General features: G+C 27.9%; 1 protein-coding gene across 1 annotated transcript; it reads right to left on the bottom strand.

Moving 5' to 3' along the window:
• Positions 1-6,221: 6,221 nt before the first annotated feature.
• LOC136078489 (uncharacterized) lies at positions 6,222-15,435 on the bottom strand. The gene is made up of 4 exons (XM_065794263.1): positions 15,231-15,435; positions 10,503-10,693; positions 7,986-8,271; positions 6,222-6,928 (listed from the first exon to the last, which is right to left on the bottom strand). Exons 1-4 carry the CDS (start codon positions 15,433-15,435, stop codon positions 6,222-6,224), a joined length of 1,389 nt encoding a protein of 462 aa, XP_065650335.1.
• Between the last annotated feature and the right edge of the window lie 7,244 nt (positions 15,436-22,679).

Raw genomic sequence — 22,679 nt, forward strand, 5'->3', positions numbered from 1 at the left:
ATTAACTCAAATAAATAAGTTAACGGTTGCCGAAAAAGTCGACCTACTTTGGAGTTATGTTAACGTCTGCTAACCTGAAAATACAATACTTTTGACAATTTTATACTAAATTAAAACTATTTTATTGATACGCAAAAGTTGTTGTTACTTTAATATATTTTTTCATTACGCTTTGTTATGCTCAATCTTATAGAAAATCCCGGGATTGATGTTAGACAATCCCGCGATTTTGAGACTATTAAAAAGGCCAGGATCCCGGGATTGCGATTGCTAATGAAGACCTTTAAGTTTCAGGTCACTATTGATTGTGATATGAGAAAATACATAATAGCTTTGTAAAGAAGCTACGGGGGTTCCTAATAGTGGACAAAGAAAAGAATATACACAAGTTAGCAACAACATAATAATGCAAACAACAACAGTATATACCCATTTTGTATTGTTACCAGAAAAAGATTTTATTCTTACCCTATCTGTGTTGCTAACCTTTATTTTTTTTAAACTGTTAGCTAATGATCGATAATTTAAATTTCATATAACAAATATTTACTAACAACATCTTAACATTAGACAAACTAAACTCGTGATAAAGGGAAGAACACCAAGGTTAATCTAAGAAAGCCGAACAATCCCAAATCATTTTATTAAGGTATACCCCAAAATCACTTTATTTAAAATCTCAAATTTTTACAAGGGTTTTTTTTCTGAGGTAAAAAGGTAACTGTTTTAACAAACTTTTTATGTCATTGTTTCAAGACATTGGTGTTGAAATAGTTAAAAAGTCATGCATCAAATGACTCAAATTGGATTGATAAAATGAAAAAAGCAAAAAGTATAACAAAATAGCAAAATGTTACTAGCTAAAAAAATAGTTCTTACTTTGATTGTGCAGAAATCCAATTATGTCCTGATGGTTTATGATTAATAAAGTTAATTTTAAATCATAAAACTTTACATGACTAAATAATGTTCCAACAGCAAAAAAGCCAAAATTACAGAATTGTGAAAATGAAATTAAAAAGTCCATACATTATTGTTTCTGTGAAATTTTTTTAAATGATGTTCTTTGAAATGTCAACTTTATGTTTGTCAACTTTAAAAAGCAATTTATTAAACTATCTTAAGCACAAGACATAAAATTTGCCATTTTAGAAGCAAATTTTTTTTGAAATAAACATTTTGACTTTAAATTTGATTTATGGTTATCGATTGTGCCAAACTGATATTATAGCGTTAAGCGTTAAGTTAGCTCAACTACATCAAAGGAATAAATACCCTTATATCAATAGAAACATGTTTGATCTTTTCTGCTAATGTAACTATTAAATAGCGCACATACAAACAATCAAATTCCATTACATAGTCCGGCTATACGGTTTAAATTTTAAAGACTGTTTAATTTTTAAAAACAGTGCTAATTTTAAAAGCAATATAAAATTAGCAATATAAAATATTTATTAATAACCATAGTTACTAAAAATTTACTGTAACTTTTTCATGGATAATATTATATATATATAAATATATATACATATATATATATATATATATATATATATATATATATATATATATATATATATATATATATATATATATATATATAATAACTATATTTATATCAGATTATTTATTAAAAGATAGGAAGGTTTTTTTCTGCAATTCTCAAGAATCTGACGCCAATCCTCAGGAATTTCAACATTAGCCTTTATATTACAATTTGCCTTGTCACGATCGCATTTCATATAGGAATGACCTCGTATATGAAATGACACTTAAATCATTTAAAACATTTTTGAAAGTGAACCATCCAATGCAAAAAAAAAAACACAGTGTAGTTTTTGTTTTGTCCTGCACATTCATCGCAAAAAAATGTAATTCCAAAACTGCGTCAGAAAATGATTAATGATAAAGCATAGAGCAAACATTATCAGCTCCTTTTTTCCTGTTGTTTCATCGTATGTATAAAAAAAACTTCATCACTTGATAGGATGTGTATATTAAATGAAAAAAACTCAAGCTGTTTTCGGTAATACACATCGTTACTTAATTTATTAGGCAACGGTAAATTCTTCTGAAAATCGAAAGCATTGGCTTAAACGTATCTGAGTTTATTGCTCGTTTTTTTTTGCATCTGACTTTCTGTTATAAAATGCGGCAGCTTTTCTTGTGTGAAATTCATGCTCTGTTTCAAGATCTTAAGTTTGATAATATCTTCACCAACTGCATTTAAAAGCTTATAATCAGTGTGTTTTATATTTACAATGAACTCATCACAAACTATCACAAACCTATCTTTTACGGAGTCAATATAGAGTTGTGTATGTGACAAACAATTCAAGTATATTTTCAGTAAAAAAATTATTCTAACATTTATATGGAGTTCATATTGTATTTTTTGCATTTCGATTGGACGATGAATGTTTTCGACGTCGACTTTTTTTTTTTTAGTGGTTTATTTAAGCAATTTGTTGTTGTTTTTTTTACCAATAAAAGAGTTACCTTCTTAGTCATCCTCTTCTGTTTCATTTTCAGATTGCTCAGTTTCTGAATTAGGATAAATTGGTCAACCTCATCTTTAAAATCAATATGACTTTCTTCTGCAAAGCCGTCGATTTGTACGGGTTCTTCTTTAACTTCTTCCTCAAGTAACTTCCTTAGTTTCAAATTGAGACGCATTAAAATTTTATTAATTTATTAACATGGTTTTCCTACTGTCGTTCAATGTAATATAACTTTGACCTAAGAAAGATTGGATACTTCATGTGACACTTTCCAAAGTTTAAACATTTAGAAGTCATATAAAACACGTTTAAAAGAAGTTCATAACGCATCTTTTAAAGACAAATGATCGTTGGGTTAACATAGCAAGTAACTATTGTCAGTATTATTTAATATTTGCATGCTGCCTTTTTTTAAATTTATTAAAAGGAAATGTGGGCTTATAATTGCAATAATTAGATGTTTATTGATTATGTTGTAATTCATTTACATACACTACCGCAACATATTATCAGTAACCAGCAGGATAATTATGATCAAAAGCTTCAAAATCATCTCTAGTCCAGTAAGAAATAATGTATATAATGCCTTTCTGTGTTTTTTTAAGTTTTCCTTTTCTGCCATTATACAAGACTGTCATTGCTGTATCGGTATCATACCATTGATGGCAAAGATTTCTCCCATTAATTGTTTCATTTGTAACATTTAAATCATCAATTTGCTAAGGAGATAAGTTTGTAATTCAGAATTTCATTAATACTTTGTAATGTTAATTGTTGCTCTAACTTTCTTTTTTCTGTTTCATCCATTTTTTGGTGTTTCAAAGTCTGTCTTAAAAATCTCAGCTCTAATTTCACCATTTTGTTGTCGAGTTTTGATTTATTTTTCATGTGCTGCTTAAATAGACTACTGAACTACCTTTTTGTCAAGGATAGTCATCAAGATTATCCAGATAATCCATTGTCATTCTTTTTGGTTCGTAAGGAATATAGTCAATTGTTACATAAGAAGATCTTTCTTTAAAGGCACTGAACATTCCCATTCACTCTTCACTATCTATGTTTTGAAGCCTTTCACTTGCTTTTGCTTTTTCAAGTGCTTCTGTAATGGTTACATAAAAATAGTGTTTATACTGTCGATTTAAAACCTTTTCCATTAAATTGAGGCAAGCCAACGTCATTGCAATAAGTTTGTATTCAATTCTGCATATTTTTGTTATTGGTTCTAAAATATTTGTTTTGGCCCAAAACATGTATTTTTATGTTATATTTATTATATCTTATGTCCTCCATGTCCACTGAGTATAGTTTTTAAGATTGGTAAAATATTCGTATTTATTACGTTATGGCAAGACAGTAACTGTTAAAAAAAAGTATTTATAAAAAAAAAGAACTTTAATATGTAATTCATTCAACAAATTAAATAAATGATTGAATAGAATTTGTCTACAGTTTTCAAAAAATACATTCTATACCTTTAAAAAAACACGAGAGCCGATAGCCGCTCGATTTTTGCAATTCCGGCAGAATAATCTCTCCACCAATAAACAGCAGCTCCACGTCTCCGGCTCGGCTTCGCAAGCCTCGTTTTTTGGAAAAAATATGTCTTTCTGCAAAATATTGCGCCTAAATGCTGCAAAATAATGCATCATTTGCAGTCTCTAATTGTTTCCACTACATTTTGAAGGTGGTTCACCCCCTTTAAATCTTTTATTTTGTAAAGGTTTAAAAGCTTGTTTTTGTTTTTTATATAAGGAAATTTTATTTAAACTGAAACTTTTTAAAAGAAAAATGATATTTGCATTTTTTTTGATGCTGAGTCAGCAGCCATAATATGTACAAAACCTTTGTTAAAACAATGATATCTTGGTTAAAATATAGACTAATTACAGCATTTTTTGCCAAATGGTAGCTAAATAGTTGCTTCAGGGCTGGAACTAAAATTTTTTGAAATTTTTAAAATAACTAAAATGTCAGCAATAAGCGTGCAGAAATTAACTTATTGCCTGTATCAGTCTGATAAATTGCATTCAAACTAACTTATTTATACTTGAAACATTATAATTCTAGTTCCAGCCCTCATAAATAGGCACTTTACGCAACAACGACGGGAGAGCTTAACAACGGTTTTCGCTTTACCGTTGGATTTTATCCCGTCTGTGAAAATTATTATTTTACGCATTTTGCTGTGTACGATGGTTTGTAAATTTGTAAACAAACAAAATGGCCGTTACATTTCAAGAAGAGAGAGAACTTGCGTTAGCGGCATTTTGCACTAATATTATTGACGAAGACACTTTTGCAATGCTATACAACATAAATTACAGTAATAACCTAAATCTTCCTTACGAGAATTATGATAGATTTGATATTGATAATCTTTGCGATGACGAATGCTTAAATGAATTTCGATTTTATAAAAATGACATTTATAAACTTCGAGAAGTCTTAAGAATACCTGAAGAAATTGTCTGCTATAACCGTGTAGAAATTGATGAGATTGTGTATGTTTCTTAAACGTTTTTCTTATCCATGTCGGTATTCTGACATGATTCCCCGGTTCGCAAGACCTGTACCTCAAATATGCATGTCAACAAACTTAATAATGTCGCATATTTTGAGCAATTTTGGATATTTATTAAGAGAGTTTAATCAAACTTGGTTAGCACCTGCTCAGCTATCAATATTTAGCAATGCTATTACTAACAAAGGAGCACCATTACAGAACTGTTGGGGATTTATTGATGGCACTGTTCGCCCAGTTGTCGACCTCAAGAAAGTCAGAGGTTAATTTATAATGGTCATAAAAGGGTACATGCTATCAAATTTCAAACGGTAGTAGCTCCAAATGGATTGGTAGCTTTTTTAGACGGACCCTACGAAGGTAGAAAACACGACAGTGGAATGCTGGCTGAGTCTGGGTTGCTAAACAAGCTAAACATGTTTTCTTTTTCACAAAATGGTCAGCCACTTTGCATATATGGTGATCCTGCTTATCCTTTAAGAATCCATTTGCAGTCACCATTTAGGAACAATGCAGCAGGGTTAACGGCGGATCAGTTAGCCTATAATAAAGCAATGAGTCAAGTTCGAACATCAGTGGAATGGGTGTTTGGTGATATAGTCAACTACTTTTCATTTTTAGACTTCAAAAAATACTTAAAAATAGGACTCAGTTCAGTTGGTAAAATGTATATCACGTGTGCATTGTTGAGAAATGCACATACATGTTGTTATAAATGTACTACTTCAACTTATTTTGGGTTAGATCCACCTTCATTAGAAGATTATTTTCAACAACAATAAACAATTCAATACAAAAAACTTTTACTTTATTATTTTCTTAAATCTTAAAAGATTCTTTACATTATGATAATCATACATTAAAGCATTTAAAAACTTTTTAAATTTTATTATCTATGTTATGTTAGAAATTTGTAGTATGAATTCAACAAAAAGTAAAATTTTTTGAAACTGATGTTATAAGATATTATTTAAAATAATATTAAAAATAATTTGGCTTATTAAAAACAAAATTTTTATTGTCAAACAAACATAATTAATATAAACAATATTAATTTTAAAATAATGTGTGTGTGCGTGTATATATATATATATATATATATATATATATATATATATATATATATATATATATATATATATATATATATATATATATATATATATATATTTACACACACACACACACATGTATATCTAATTATTTAATTTTTCAATCAATGCAGAAAACAGCTGAGTCTGCTGTTGTTGTGATTGCATTAAAGATACCATTAGTTGCTGCTGATTTTGTTGCTGTATTACATTCTGTTCATGTAACTGTTCCATCATAGAAGAATAAATGCTTTGTTGTTGGGCCATTAACAACGACTTATTTTCCATTTGCTCTCTTTGAGGTTCTAAAGCAGACACCTTGATTTTCAATTCCTCCTTTTTCAAATCTGAATTGGTTTTAGATTGTTGCATAAGAAATGATATTGTATCATTACCATCATTATTACGAGATTTTATTTCAGCAAAAGTTTCCAAACATCGTCGTCTTATTTCCTCGGCTTGAACCTTTTCAATATTGTTCTTTGCAGCATCATCATTATCAAAAATATTAGCTTTATCAATTATTTCTTGAATACCAATTTCAGTATCAGTTAGATCAGGAGGACTAATGCCACTTAGCTTTTCTTCATCTGACATTTTTTTCTTGAAAGATTTTTCTAGCAAATTAAACCTATCAATAACAGCACGTTGATTTACTCTAAATTTAGGACTTTCAATTGAATTTAAAATATCAGAAATTTTAGTCCAGGCATCACCTCTCTTTGTAGAACCACGTTTATACTTGTATGGTTCAATAACTAATATTTCTCTAATCATTAAATCATCGTGAGTATCTGTCCACACAAAGGGTGCTTTACAAAGAAAAATATATAACTTAAGTATTTTTATATAACTTAAAGATAAACTTTCTAAAAATGATTCATCTTATCGTTTTTAAGTTATTTATGAAAATATAGAAAGTTACACTATTAATAACTGTATAGCTTAATATTAAATTAATATTAAGTAACACGAATAGAAACTGCTAACATAATAACATAATTTAAACTAAAAATTAATTTTTTCAAACTGGAGCGCGTAAAGATTTGGCAATGATAAGATCATTTACTTTAGCCTTAAGTTTATGGAAAGTTTGACTTTCCAACAACAAACTAAATTTAAAGTTAAATATTGATAATTGAGACATATTAAATATAATTATTTGTTTATATTTTTAAATATTTAATATTTAAAACGGTTTATAATTAAAAATATTGTACATACATTCGTTTTTTTCCAACACAACTTTCACTATTTGACGCCATGCTTTACAAAAAAACTCACGTTGCAGAGACAACTTAAAAAATTAAAATTTGTAGTCGACCGAAAACATCACAATGCGAATTAGAGTTTTCCACAAAAAATATTTGCAAATAATTCCGTCTTAAAGCTCTCCCGTCGTTGTTGCGTAAAGTGCCTAATAACATAATAAATATACTGTGAAAAGTTGAAGGCAAGAGCTTTTACCAAACTGAAGATTTTAACGTTTTCATGAGAAAAACGTATTAAAAAAAGAAAGTCCTAATAATCACAAAAAAAAAAAACATGGATTTTTTTTAAAAACTGCCACTAGCATAAAAGTTCACATCATCTCTCTCCTTTTCAATGTCTAAATAATCTTTTTTTATTGATCTTAACATATTTTCTTCAGTTTTTATTTACAACAGTCGATTTTCTTGACATTTGATTACCGCTTTTTAAAAGGTCCTTTTTCAGAATAGTAGGTAGGTAGAACAGTAGGTAGGTAGAACAGCGGTATAGTAGGTAGAATAGTAAGTAGAACAGCGGTATAATAGCAGAATAGTAGGTAGGTAAAACAGCGGTAATCAAATTACCGCTTTTTAAAAGGTCCTTTTTCAGAATAATTACCTCCAGGAAACCCAATCGTTTTAAAACTGCAACTTGAAGATGAAAATCCATGATTGTAATTTAAAATAGAAGAGTAAACAGATATTTCAATAATTTTTCTTTTCGTAATAGTAGCTTTAGGGCATCGCTGCCATACTAAATTGTTAAAAAAACTTATTGTCGTTTTGCGATTTCTAATAATGGCCAATACGGCCAATAAAAGCCAAAGCTTTTCGATAATATAATCACCGTATGATTTATTTTTAACGACATTAGAAAATGAACTTGAGTCATTATCTCCAAGGTACTTAGTATATTTTAAATTATTTTTTTTGTATGGACGAGTAAAATATTTCTTGAGCTTCAGCAGCTTCCATTGACCCTACTGAGTCAAAATAATTAAGTTGGCAAGTGTGTGTAGCTTTTTGAACCAGAGACACTTCAATTTATAAATGGAGATGAGTAAAATGTACCTTCAAAATCAAAGTTTGTTAGATAATAGATAATATATATACAAATAAATTCCAATGGAAAATCCCATACGTATAGATTCGTTAAGGAAAACATTTAGCTTGCGATTACACTCATTGCATGTAAAATACTGTTCAAATATATTTTTACTAAGTTACAAAGATTTTTAATATTAAGATCACAATTAGTTACAGGACTACAATTATATATTTTCGTAAGCTTTAATCCACTTGTTGTTTCTGAATGACTGCTGCAACTATTTACTTCCTCTGCTCTCACTATTTACCTTTTTCCATTATATTTTTTCTTCTCCATATCCAGATATATTTTTAGTTAAATTAAGACTGACAGGTCCTAGCTTAACAACATTAGAATAATAAAGCAGAGCACAATTTTTAGACATGATACTTTGCAGAACAGTAGAGAAGCATTATACATCTAACACTGAGAAATACTTCAAAATTTCAAGTGGAAATCTTCAAAAATTATTTGAAAAAGTTGTTTACACCGTTGTTATGGCGTTGCTAAGGAGTAGGAAAGTGCATTAACCACAATATTGTACTTTTTGTTACTATTAAATCACATATGGTTAAAGGTATATTATTGAATTTGTACTTCAATTAACTAAAATATTTTATAAAAACAAAACAGCCGTGGAACAGAATGTGATGGCGATTTCCACGATACTTTGGATTGACTCCTTGTGGTATTTTATTATACTTTGTGTAGTTTATTATACCTCGTGGTAGTTTATTATTGTCTAAAAAATGATTAAATCATTTTGGATCACCTTTGCCATCTTTAAACATCATCTTATTCATAGCTAAAACAATTTTTACAGCCCTTCAATCAATTTCATATTATTCGCAGCTTTCAAGCTCTAGACTCTCGCGAATGTTGAACGATACAATGTGGCAAAGGTGTCAAGATGGTGCAATTAACATTTATCTCGTTCAGATTTTTACCCCAAGTTTCGCTAATTTTTCTTATAAAAAGATGGTTAACAGCAACTCTGTCCGACATTGCCCTACAAATATTTGGGATAATCATATGACAACATTCTTCACAGAGTTTTAAGTGGAAGTTTAAATATTTTAAAGCTGTATGATCCACTTCGTTACATTTATGGTTCGCGTAATCGAGAGCATTCCCACCTGGTAATTGACCAGCAACAATAACCTGGCATTTATTTATAATTATATATATCGAGTTTAAGTGAATACTGTTGATAAGAACGCCTTCTTGTGCTGCTGCGTCAAACCAAGAGAAAGATGATTATTACTGATGCTCCATTTTCTGAATTAGGATGAATTGGTCAACCTAATCTTTAAAATCAATATGACTTTCTTCTGCAAAGCCGTCGATTTGTACGGGTTCTTCTTTAACTTCTTCCCCAAGTAACTTCTTTAGTATCAAATTGAGACGCATTAAAATTTTATTAATTTATTAACATGGTTTTCCTACTGTCGTTCAATGTATTATAATTTTGACGTAAGAAAGATTGGATACTTTTGACACTTTCCAAAGTTTAAACATTTAGAAGTTATATAAAACACGTTTAAAAGACGTTTGTAACGCATCTTTTAAAAACAAATGATCGTTGGGTTGTTATAGCAAGTTACTATTTTCAGTAACCAGCAGGATAATAATGATCAAAAGCTTCAAAATCATCATATACATATTGTCAGTAACCAGCAGGATAATAATTTGTTACTATGTGGATTGCATTTGTTACTATGTGGATGGCAAAAAATAAAATTTTTGAGAAACCCGAAAGAAAAAAAATTTGCATAAATGATAGTTAATAAATCTATTTAATGAATTATTGTCGTTATTCATATTGTTTTTATACATACTTAGTAAATATAAGAGTTCAGAGGCACAATCAGAAAAAGACATTATTTCGTTTTGTGTGAACAATGAAATTAAAGGTTTATCCATAAAAGAAATGGTACGCCTGTTTTCGAAAGCAGACATTTCATTTGTAATTCAGAGCTTCTTTGCTAAGTCATTAGAAGGGACAATTATTGGGGAAAGAACATCAACACCTCTTTGAGACAATTATACTTGCCTAAATACAAACATTTTGCAAGCTTTAATATCATTAGACATCATATTAGTCTCTAAATTGCGAAGATGTTGATCTAATCCCAACACATGGTCATAGTGTCGACTGTTAAATATGCCTTTACTAATTATATATTGTTTATACTCTAAACTCTTATTTACTTTACTACAAATTGTTACCTGCGGTGTTTCTATATTATTGAATACTGGTAAATTAATTATATTATTAATGTTACATATTTTTTTTAATTAATGTTACATATTTTATTTCTCTAAAAATAGGAAAGGAGATTGACCTAATGTTCTTTGATTGTGATGTTAATTGTTTTAATTTTTGAACCACAAACGACACATTTTAAACCGTATCAGTTTTTGTTGATGGCAAAGCAGCCACGACATTTAAACTGTCTATATCTGTAATACATTCGGCGGATATCTTGTGCAACGGCGTCAATTCTTTCGTAGCGTTGCAATAGGCGAATATAGCATGTGTGTGGGTTTTTCCATTAAATTCTCCTGGTTCATTACTTGATTTGTGGCAAAATGAGTGGGTAAATCTTCGTAATGGTAAGTACTTGGCTTTGCTATGGTTAAAATCGTACCATATTTCTGGTTTAAATTTTCCATCGAACATACAGTGGATAAAGGACCACCCTTGCTCATCTTCTGGGTTTATACAAAAAAAAATCTAGATAATAATATCTTTAAATCAAATCAAATTCATCTTTACAAGAACAAAGAAAAAAAGACATTTTACAATTGTTACAATAACGATATAAATTACTATAACAGGCATTGCAATAATTGTTATTAATATCAATATTATATATTGTACAATACATAAATTACAATATTTAAGATTATTACGAATAAAGTCATTCATCTTTGCTTCCAATTTAATTTCTTCGTTTTCGGATATAACAACATCATCTTCTACAGTGACTTCTTAGAGAAGTATTTCAACTTCTGAAGGTCGTTGAAATACTTCTCTTGTATTTTTAAAATATGTCTTTTAAATGCAAACATTATTTAAAATATCTATGCATGTATAATAGGAACTTCTTTTTTATGAAGAATTTATTCATTATCGCTAACACTATTGCTTCTTATTTCGTGACATTTTTTTAAAGGGTTGAAAAAATGTTTTAGGTTGAACTCGTTGTAATATAAATACACATAATGTAATTCTTTCACTTTAAGAGCGTAATATTTTTATTCTTTAAATTTTAAGATGCTTTTTCTTTAAAGTTTGGATTTTATTCTATATAAATAAGACATTAGGCACAGGGAAAACGTTAAATAAAATGAATTGATCTAAGTTGAGGTATCAAAAATCAAATTGAAATATTTTCTAAATTTTCCACAACTTTCGTAACTTTGAGAAGTTCAAAGATTTTTTATTTGTTCTGAACAACTGTATATAGTTTATTTTAAGGAGAGTGACATTTTTAATACACTTAGAAATAGTAAATAAGTAAAAGATTGGTGATATAGAAATATAAGATTTGTAAAAAGTTTCAAAAGTTGTATTTTGATAACAAAAAAAATTAATCAATTAAAAATTTATTTGATTTGATTTAAAAGATTTCATCGTTCAATTCATGACCTTAATTTGATTCAAATTCGTCACCAAGGTATTCTTCATCGATGGTTTCTTCGAATTCTTTTTTTTTTCCGTCTTTAATATTAGAATATTATCCTTTTAAATAGTATCTTGATTTGAATAATTTGAAATTTAAACTTTGTTATTCGGTTCTTCATTAATGGATTTAATGTCGGATTTAGTATTATTTATTAAAAAAAATATATATATATATTTTCATAAAAAAAAGGAAATATAGTTTGCAATATAAAAAATACTCATTAAACTATATAAAAAAATATTTTAAAATTTTAATAGTCATTTGAAAAATTTATACAATCAAATGCTTTCGCCTGCATTAAAATCATAGGCGTCAGCAAAAAATATTCTGAGAGAGGGCAAAACGTTTTTGAGATTTTTTGAAGTAAAAATTATAAACTTATTATTAAAAAAATTATATGACCGTGGAACAAAAAAGACAGTTTTAACTTGTCGTCACCGTTTTTGTATAGAAATATACACTTTCTTTTTAAATCATCTTTATTAAATGAATAGAATTAAACAGACATTAACTCCAAAAATAATGGATATCACAATACGTCATCGTAATCTTTACGCCGAGCCTTAATATTAAAATTTGACAAAGTATAGAACAATTAAAAATTCTATTAAGTATAAGAGTCCTGCGCTGATAGCAAATGATATAAAGACAAAATAATTTTAATTTAGCTGTAGTTTACTGAGCGTATTATTATGCTAAACAGACGCCTAGGACACTAATAAATAACGATAACAATTTTTTTATTGGCAGTATATTTATATCGCAAACGTAGTACATACAAAAAGCTTATAACATTTATTTAAAGCCAAATTCATTCTTTAAACAAGAACTGGAGTCCTCTGTTATCAATACCAAACATACTTATAATTTTATCTATAAAGTCTTTTTTGAGGCAGTTTGTTTTTGTGTACGCTTAACATGCACAAACCTGAGAGACGGTTATTTGACATTGTTGACCGAAACCATGTTTTGACACGACGCAATGCTAAACAATCGCTCTACCGTACATGATGTTGCTGGTAAAGTTAACAAAACAAATAAGGTATACCTAACACTTGGATAAAATTGTGTGCAAGGTAGTAAATCGATAAAATCTAAGCTACTTTTGTACTCTAGCGGGTTCCAAAATCAAACCAATTCAAGTCTTCAGTTTCAAAATTATCTATGTTGTATCTCAATAATAATACTACAGAAACGTTTAATGTTTAACGTCGTTTTATTAGATATGCTTTGAAAGAACGCGTTCTCAAAATGCACGCGGTCATTGAAGAAAGATCTCTTAACCGAGTTAAAACTTTTTTCCTTTTGAAATTTGATTGTTAGTTTAGATATATTACATAAAGAATCATACTAAGATAAATAATCATCGTTAAGATCATATTATTATTGAAGTAAGTATATTTAAAAAAATATAAAACCAAAAAAAAAAAATTTTATAAAACCGAAAACTATCAAAAAATTATATATAAAATTATAAATGTATATAAACTCAAACAATTGTAAAACTTATATATTGTAAAACATAAATTATTCTAACCTGAGATAATGTAACTTTATGAAATTGTAAATACTTATTATTAAAAAAAAAAGTATATAAAATAGTTATATATACATTTTTATAAGAAAAAGAAGAAAAGATATAAAGTATAAAGGATTTAAATTTTTTAAATCGTGTATATTTTGTTTGTTTTAGTTTTTCTTTTAGCTGTTTTATTTTTATTGTTTTATTTTTTAGAAGGAAAATAGGGGTATAGATGCTATTTAAAGTTATACTAATGCTATTTCCATAAAATGGTTATGACTACTTTAAAGTTTCTGTGATGCTATTAACTATTTTTGTTCTTTTTTAGAAAATTTATAAAAATAAATTAAATTAAAATTTAATGCAAACACTGACATACAATAACATGTGACATGGCATGTCACATGTTATTGTATGTAAAGGTTAAATTTTGTTTATGAGGATTACAGTTCATATGAAAAAAAAGAAGGTAAAAAGTACTGTTTGTAAATATATATATTTTGTTTACATTGAATCTTTTTAAATTTTCTTGCGTCATTTTTAAAATTAATGTTTGCACACGTTTATTGGTGCATTTATGTTTTTTGATATGTATGGGTATGTAGTAATAAGTGCTTTATAGCTGTTTTATCAATGTATATTTATAAATAATGTAAAATCGCTCCACCCTAATACACATGTTTGATTGTAAATCGACTTTTTTTTTTGTTTGAAACGTATTTGTACTCAATTGCTTAGTTATTTATAATAAATTTGTTTAGTTGTGTGCATTTAACGTTTTTAAGACAATTTCCTTTTTCAAAGAAACATGTATCAAGGGGATACCAAAAAATCAATAACTTATGTATAATTTACGTTCACTTTAAATAATTTTTATTAATTAAAGTTCGTGTTAACATAACAAGAATTTGGCTTTACTTTTTCGTCAATTTAAAGTATGATGAAGTGTTATTTTTTTGTGTCAGTAACTAAAAACGTATTGTGTTCAACTTAGAAATGTTGAGAAAAGTGGTTCTGCCTTACACAGATATCACCTGTCAGTTGTAAATTACTTAAATAACGTTAAATAATTGGTAAATTATTTTACCTCCACGTACTTTTTATTTTAATTTTACAGATGGTTTAACTTTTTAATTTGAAGGCGTTTTTCTGAAAGGATATTAGTTAAGGTTTCGCAACTTTAAATTGTGGAAAACAGCCACTATAAATTAAGTAACAGACCGACCATAACCCGTATTACTTGTTGCTTTCTGCTAGTACTTTATTAATCTTAGAATTTTTTTCTTTAAAGTGTTGGCGATTCATTTAGCGCAACTTAGAGGGATGATAAATACTAAGTTGAAGTGTGCAATTTTGGCTTCAAAGATCAACTCTCTAAAGAGTTGATTAAAGAATTTAAATATGGAATTGTTTGTCTAAAGAATTCATTAACACTTGTGGTTCCTGAATTACTTTGATGCTTTCGTCTTCCGCACTGTCTTTGAATTATCAGTTCAATATTCATCTTCTGAGCCAGTTGTACTGTTTTCTCAAAAATATCCCTGAAATAAATATTGGACTTACCTCTGTGAGTTTTTACAACACTAAATAATTTTTGAACATGCATTTGGACTGGAAATTCAACTTGAACAGATTGAAGAACCTCAATAACTGGTTTAAGTATGGCTGAGTACTGCGAAATAATACGGAGACAAAATATAAATGTGATGGGCTTTGATGAAAAATAAAGCTGATATGCAACTTGCCATGAACTTCCATTTGCATGCATTGAAAATTCAAATACTTTTACCCTTGCTTGTCCATCTAGTCTTGCATAGAAAGGGATTATTTGGAACAGAAGATCTTATTTTTGGGCTTTCAAGAAAAAATGAAATAATTGTTTTAATAGTTCCAATAGTAGTTCGTATTACACCAACGTCATCAAGATCACAAGCTACAAGGTTCAGTCAATGTGAGGCACAGTGAACAATGGCGGCTTTAGGGTAAATCCTTTGATTTTTTGCCTGAACACCGGTTTCTTTTCTAGCCATTGTGGATCATAACCATTGTGGATCATAACCCATCATAACCTTGACCCAGCAGATAATTAATAAGAATACCAAATGCTTTGCAATTTTGAATAATACAATCAGATATCGTGGCAGCGTTCTTATTTTTTAGCGGTGAAAATCCAAGAAATTCCTCACGAATTATAGCCTTCTCACAAGATGTATCAACAAACCGCACTCTCAGTGATAAATGTTCAGTTTCACAAATATTTTTCATGGACTGTGATCGAAAATCCAACAGCATTGTTGGCAGCTTTCATAATTTCTCTCTGAGCTTGTTCAGACATGTTGATTAAATCATACTGCGTTTGGTATGGTGTGTAACGTTTCCTTTACTACTATTTTTTCCGCGTAATGCCAAATCATTTGCTCCGCAAAATAGGATTGTCGAAATAATAGGATACAGCTTTATGTTTTCTTCAATAACTCGTTATACCGAACTATATGTCTGGCAAAGAATATTTTCATTTGGATCTCGTATTATTAATGCAAAGTGTTCAGCATCTTGTTAAGCTCCACGATGCCATGCTGAGCTAATATGGTTTTGGCACATTCATGAAAATGTTTATACTTAGTAAATGGGTAAGTAATGAAAGCACCTTTAATTCCTCTTTGAACTGGTTGTGTAAATAGAACACAAAGTACGCAAAAAGAACCTTTTAATTTGAGTGAATATAAAAACCATGGAATATACTGAGCCAAGAAATAACCTTTTCCAATTCCAGAAATGTCGCCTTTAAAAATTAGGACAAATGAGGCTGGTATGGATCAGTTAGCAAGCGGTACTTAAAATCAATAGGTATTTTTGTTGTATATTTTACATATAATCCAATGTCGTATTTTAATCTTGAATCCCCAAAAGCAAGTTTTTCAGGTTCTTGTTTGAGCTGGCTGATGATGATAAACAAGCAACATCATCCATTTTCGGTTTTTTGCAGATATTAGTTAAAGTTGTTTCTTCAATATCAGGTGTCGACTGCTGCCTGACAGGTTTTAAAAATTTCCGAATATCCATGACACCTAAAAGTATAAAAATGGGTTTACATTAAATTTTCATTACATTAAAATCATACTTTTTTCATCTGAAAATAAAAAGTTCTAAAAAAAGTCCAAAAATTAGGGAGAGCATTTCTAAAAGGGAGATAAGTCCATTTTTTTTTTATTGAGTTTTTTAACATTCAGTTTCTTTGTACATCATTTTTATTTACAATTACAAAACTATTGATGTTGAAAAAATACTTCGCCTGATAACTTATTATTTTTGTTTTATTTTACTTTTCCCTTTTTGGAAAAACACTCTTCAATTCTGATAATTAAAAAGTGAAAAAAACAAATACTTATATATTACTAAACAATTTTTAAAGAATTCTAAGCCGTTTTTTTATTTTTTGAAGACTTCTTTGCCAAAAGATAACTCACCATTAATGTAAACAACATAAGCAAGAGCAATAAACCGTATTGTTGAGGTCAAATAGTTTGTCCGAATATCAATCTCATAATCACCAGCGTTTTAAAAAAAGTTATTGTTGCAATGTTTGTCCGATATCAATTCCACAATGCCTTGTGCTTCTAAAAAAAATCGATTTTCAGAATACAAAACTGACGCGACTATTTCAAGAAAGTTGTTATTAGTTTGTAAAAACTTTCACGCGCTAATCAATCTTGCTACTATTTAAGTTTTTTTTTAAATAATTTTTTCTTAAGATTTTATATCACAAAAGTTTAGTTAAACTATATTAAAACAATTTTTAAGTCTCGACCAATATTTTTCTTCTAAAAAACTGACACATTATAATATTTTACCGAAACCGTACAAATAATTTAATTTTATTAGTTATAAGTGATTAAATATTTATATGACAAGTCTTTTTTATATATATTTATCATTTAACGTTATATTTTGTGTAGTTTTAATTGACTAGTTTGAATATGTAATTTTTAAATTAAAAAAAATGTTTAAAAATAATCAATAATAAATTTTATAATTAAAATAAAACAAACATCATGAAAAAAATATATAAGAAAACTTCTAAAAAGAAGTGTTAAACAAAAAAACGTTTAAAAAGTAAAAAATTAAAACGAAGAGGAAAAGGATTATTAGAATCTTTATTAACTGTTGGTAATGCAAAAAGGTTTGGAAACTTACCAATAATGGTGATTCAATTAGAAAAGTTGAAGGTCCAATATTTGGATTAATAAAAAAAAGAAATTTGTTACCCCTTCTGTTTAACCTGTTTTAAATCCTGATGAAATTTAAAAAATATCAAATAATGAATATCATAATTTTATTCCATCACAATCATCAAGATATTTACAAGGAAATTTTTAAATTGCTTCAATTGCTAATTCAAATTCAGGTTATTCGGCAAATATATCATATGAATAGAAATTCAAATCTTCGTTAGTAGTTTCGTTTTCTTCGCTTATTAAATTTTCGTTATTTATTGATGGAATAATGTTTTTTTTTACAACTTGTTTACTTTCATTTACTGTATTTGAAAACGGTTGTTTAAACTCTGAAAATTAAAATTATTTTTTCATTTAATAAAAATTAAAAGTTTTAATTAAATGAAAGATATTTTTAATTGCTACCTAAGTTTTTTTCTAGATCTGAGAATTTATATTCACATGGGATATAATTACAAATATTTTCTTGTATAAGTTCTTCAATTGATTTATCAAAAGGTTTCGGCTTTATTAGGTCTAACGATTGATTGTTTTCTTCAATTTGATTATTAGATTGATTTTTTTTCAAATTGATATTTAGATTGATTTTTTTCGAGTTGTATGTTTACTAGGTTTTTGTCTTCGATTGTTTGTGAAATTTTTAGCTGTTGTTAATTTCGAATCTACATTTTTTCCTTTTTTATAAGCTCTTTTATTCTAAGTATATTTTTTTGCATACTTCTTTTTTTTTTTATCTCTGGAGAACTCAAAGGCCAACTAGAAGAAGTAAACTCCAGGCTGAATTCTACGTCACTTCCGTTATAAAGCTTATCTGGTACTTCGTTACCATTCACAAAAGGACTAAAAACCTTGCAGAATATCTTCTCCATCTAATAAACATAAATCCAGTCCGGCAACTATTTTGAAATAACACCAGGAAAATACTTTACTAAAAGCTTATGACACTCCTAAAAGTATTTTTTTAAATTGCTTTTGCTGACAGTTGTATTATCCGTTTGACATGAAATAGTTGTAAAATTAATAGTAGTTTTCGTGCTAACATCTTTAGTTTCAATATCTGAAACAAATTTTAATTTTTGCTCTTTAGAATTGTATAAAAATGGTCTATTTCCTAACATTGTTTTTATTTAGAACTAAAATAAAAAGTTACAAAATACAAAATTACATTAAAAAAAATTTTTATTATTTACGTTCTCCATTTTATTTTCTCCTTTGATGTCGGTTGTTCTTTCGGGTAGACCTTCCGCCTTCTTCTCTTTTCTTGCTTCCACTTGCGTGGAAGCAAGAGAAGAGAAGAAGGCTTTCACGCAAGTGACCCTAAATGAACGCGCAAAATCTTTCATACCATTTTTAAAGTTTATCTTTCGTCCCCCTGAAAACAACCCGATACAAAAAAAGACCCTAAACGATCTTTGTTATAACCCCTAACACATTTTGTTTACAACCACCTGTTTCAAATGGCTACCAAATAAACAACTTTTATTAGAACCTTTTAATAAGAAAAAATTTCTCTTATTATTTCAAAAATAATCGAACAAAAAATACTATATTACATTAACAACAAGAATCTAAATTTAAAAAATTCATGCAGGTAATAGTAAATTGTTATATAAATAATAAATTATTCAATTTTTTGTGTACTCTCAGGGTGCATAAGTAACCAAAACGGTCTGAAAATAGACTATAAATAGTCTATATTTGTAACGGCAAAAGATTATGTATTATATGGGTTATAAAAGTTTGCATTTAAAATATATATTCAAACATCAAAATTGGAATCTCCAACAACGACTTTACATAAAGAGATCTTTTGAATGGAACTTTCCCCAAATTTCATTGACCATCCATGTTCATTGGTGACATCAAAGAATTTGTCGCGACAAATATACGAGGTGGTCTTAATATACAAGGTGGTTAACTAATCGCGACATAATATACGTCGTGGTCTTTCTCAGATCTGATCCAACAATTTTTTTCAGCAAATGTAACTGAAATTAAAAAAATACTTAATTAAACTTCTTGATTATACCCAAGACAAAAAGGTACTGTTAGACAATCACAATAAGTTTATAAAATATATTTTAACTGTTCAGTTAATTTAACGCTAATTTTATCAAGCAATTCATTAAAAAAAACGTGCATTATCCGCTAGGTATAGTAAATGATGAACATTAAAAGCAACAAATTTATCTGAATTTATCAAAATTATCAGAATTTATCAAAATAATGTTGTGTTATGCTTCATTTTAAGGAATCTGAATATGCATTTATTAGAAATTTTTAATTTTGTTCTTAAATGGTTTCATATTTTTCTTGAAATGTTGTGAATTCTAGTCTGCATTCTTTGTTACATTAAAAATAATTGATGCTAATAAATGTTGTTTTATATGTTTTAAAGATTTGCATATATGTTTATATTATGCTTAAAGTTAAAAAGTTTTTGATAAACACGTGTATGTCGTGATATATGATATATAGTTGTTTTATAAATGTGTTTTTATAATAGTATAAAATGTATTTTATCTAATGTGTACATGATTGTTAAATGAGGTGTTTTTATATGTTATATAACATTAAAAAAGATATTGTGTTTTATAGTTAGTATAAATATATAACACAATATATTTGAGATATAGATCTAGAGCAAGATTTGTCAACCTTACCAGTCAAGCGGTGTTACTGCTTTAGGTCGAAGTGTTGTCTAGCCTTCAATATAACTATTCTGAAAATATATAACATTATCTTTGATAGTTTTTTGTGTAATGCTGTCACCTTTGGCTTATCTTAATGTTAATGTCTGTTGTTAAAAATGATTAGTAGGTAGTTTAATTACTAGAACTCACTGCTTTTGTTTCTTAGTATAGATAGCACAGTGAATATTATTATTATTAGTGCACATAGTTACGCCTATTGTTCGATATTAGTTACGGTTCTGTATTATGTAAAATACATTATTTCTTAGTTTTTAAGTAGTTTCCAGACTTTTCTGAACCAAGTATTTTCTTAAAGAAGTCACGACCTTTCATGGTACGAGTTCAAAATATTTAAGTAGACATTTATATTTAAGTAGACAAAATATTTAAGTAGACATATATATATATATATATATATATATATATATATATATATATATATATATATATATATATATATATATATATATATATATATATATATATATATATATGTATATGTATATATATCCTTGGAGTCGCGGCAGCGTCATAGTTTGTGTTGGAGGGGGGGGGGGTTACAAACCCGTCTTAATAACCTGTTTTGTATTGTACATAACACATTTATAAGTTTTTACCATTCAAAACAGGTTATTAACACGGTTTATAATGCGTTTTGTTCAATGTTTTCTCCCAACACATGAACTATGACGCTGTCCGCGACTACAAGGATGTATATGTATATCTATAATATAATTGCTACAGAAATATTTAATGTTTAACGTCGTTTTATTAGTTACTAGGCTTTGAAAGAGCGCGTTCTCCAAATGCACGCGGTCATTGAAAAAAGATCTCTTAGGCGAGTTAAAACTTTTTACCTTTTGGAATTTAGTTATTATTTATTAGTTTAAAAATATTACATAAAGAATCAAATTAAGATAAAAAATTATCATTAAGATCATATTATAATTGAAGTAAGTATAGAAAATAGCAATTTATACCTAACATTTTTTTAGATATAAAGTAGAAAGGGTCACTCCTTTTAATTTTTAAAATCGTTTACATTTTGTTTGCTTTAGTTTTTCTTTTAGCTTTGCTTTTTATTTTTTAGCAGTTTTGTTTTTATTTAACTTATATTTTATTTTTTAGAAGGAAAATAGGGGATTAGATGAGGTCTAATTATTTTGTATGCAACAAAAAAGTTTTACTAATGCTATTTCCATAAAATTGGTTATTACTACTTTGAAATTTCTGTGATGTTATTAACTATTTTTGTTCTTTTTTAGGAACTTTAGAAAAATAAATTAAAATTTTGTGCCAACACTGACATGACATGTCACATGTTATTGTATGTAAAAGTTAAATTTTGTTATGAGGATTACAGTTCTTATGAAAAAAAAATTAAGGTAAAGAGTATTGTTTGTATGTATTTATTTTGTTTACTTTAAATCTTTTTAAATTTTCTCGCGTCATTTTTAAAATTTTTGTTTCCACTTGTTTATTGTTTGCTTTTTTGATAAACAGATTGTAACAGATAGTATTTTGTAACAGATTTTAAAAAAACCTTAACGATGTTAATGTAGTCTTTTTTTGTCGTTAACTATAAGCAATGATTTAATTACTTATAACCCGTATTACGGGTTGCTTACTGCTAGTTTATATATCAATACCAATTAATCAATAAAAGTAATTTGGAAAAACGTTTTGCGTAACTTAGAATAAACGTTTTAAAAGATAAGTTTTAAGTAATTTCTATTAAATGCAGTTAAAAACGTATCAAAAAGTCATTTTAAATTCGAGGTTTTATAGTTTAATCTTACAGCAATTTTTTTTTTTTTTGGAAGGAATTGTTTTGCTTATTCTTTTGTTTTTTTACATGTTTTTTCTAGTTTAAGTTTAGCTTAACGTTTCTTTTTTTAGCGCATTTCTGAAACATTTAAATCATCAAAACATCTAAACAGTCGTAGTCAAATTGTAAACAAAAAAATCATCTGCGTGATCAGCAATGGCGTTCGATTGTACGTCATTTCTCTCGCAGCTTTATTTTTTTTTCCGTCGATGAAAAAGTCCGATTACTTTGTAAATTAATCGGACAATATAAGGTG

This window comes from Hydra vulgaris, chromosome 03 (genome assembly GCF_038396675.1).
Source record: "Hydra vulgaris chromosome 03, alternate assembly HydraT2T_AEP".
Classification (NCBI taxonomy): domain Eukaryota; kingdom Metazoa; phylum Cnidaria; class Hydrozoa; order Anthoathecata; family Hydridae; genus Hydra; species Hydra vulgaris.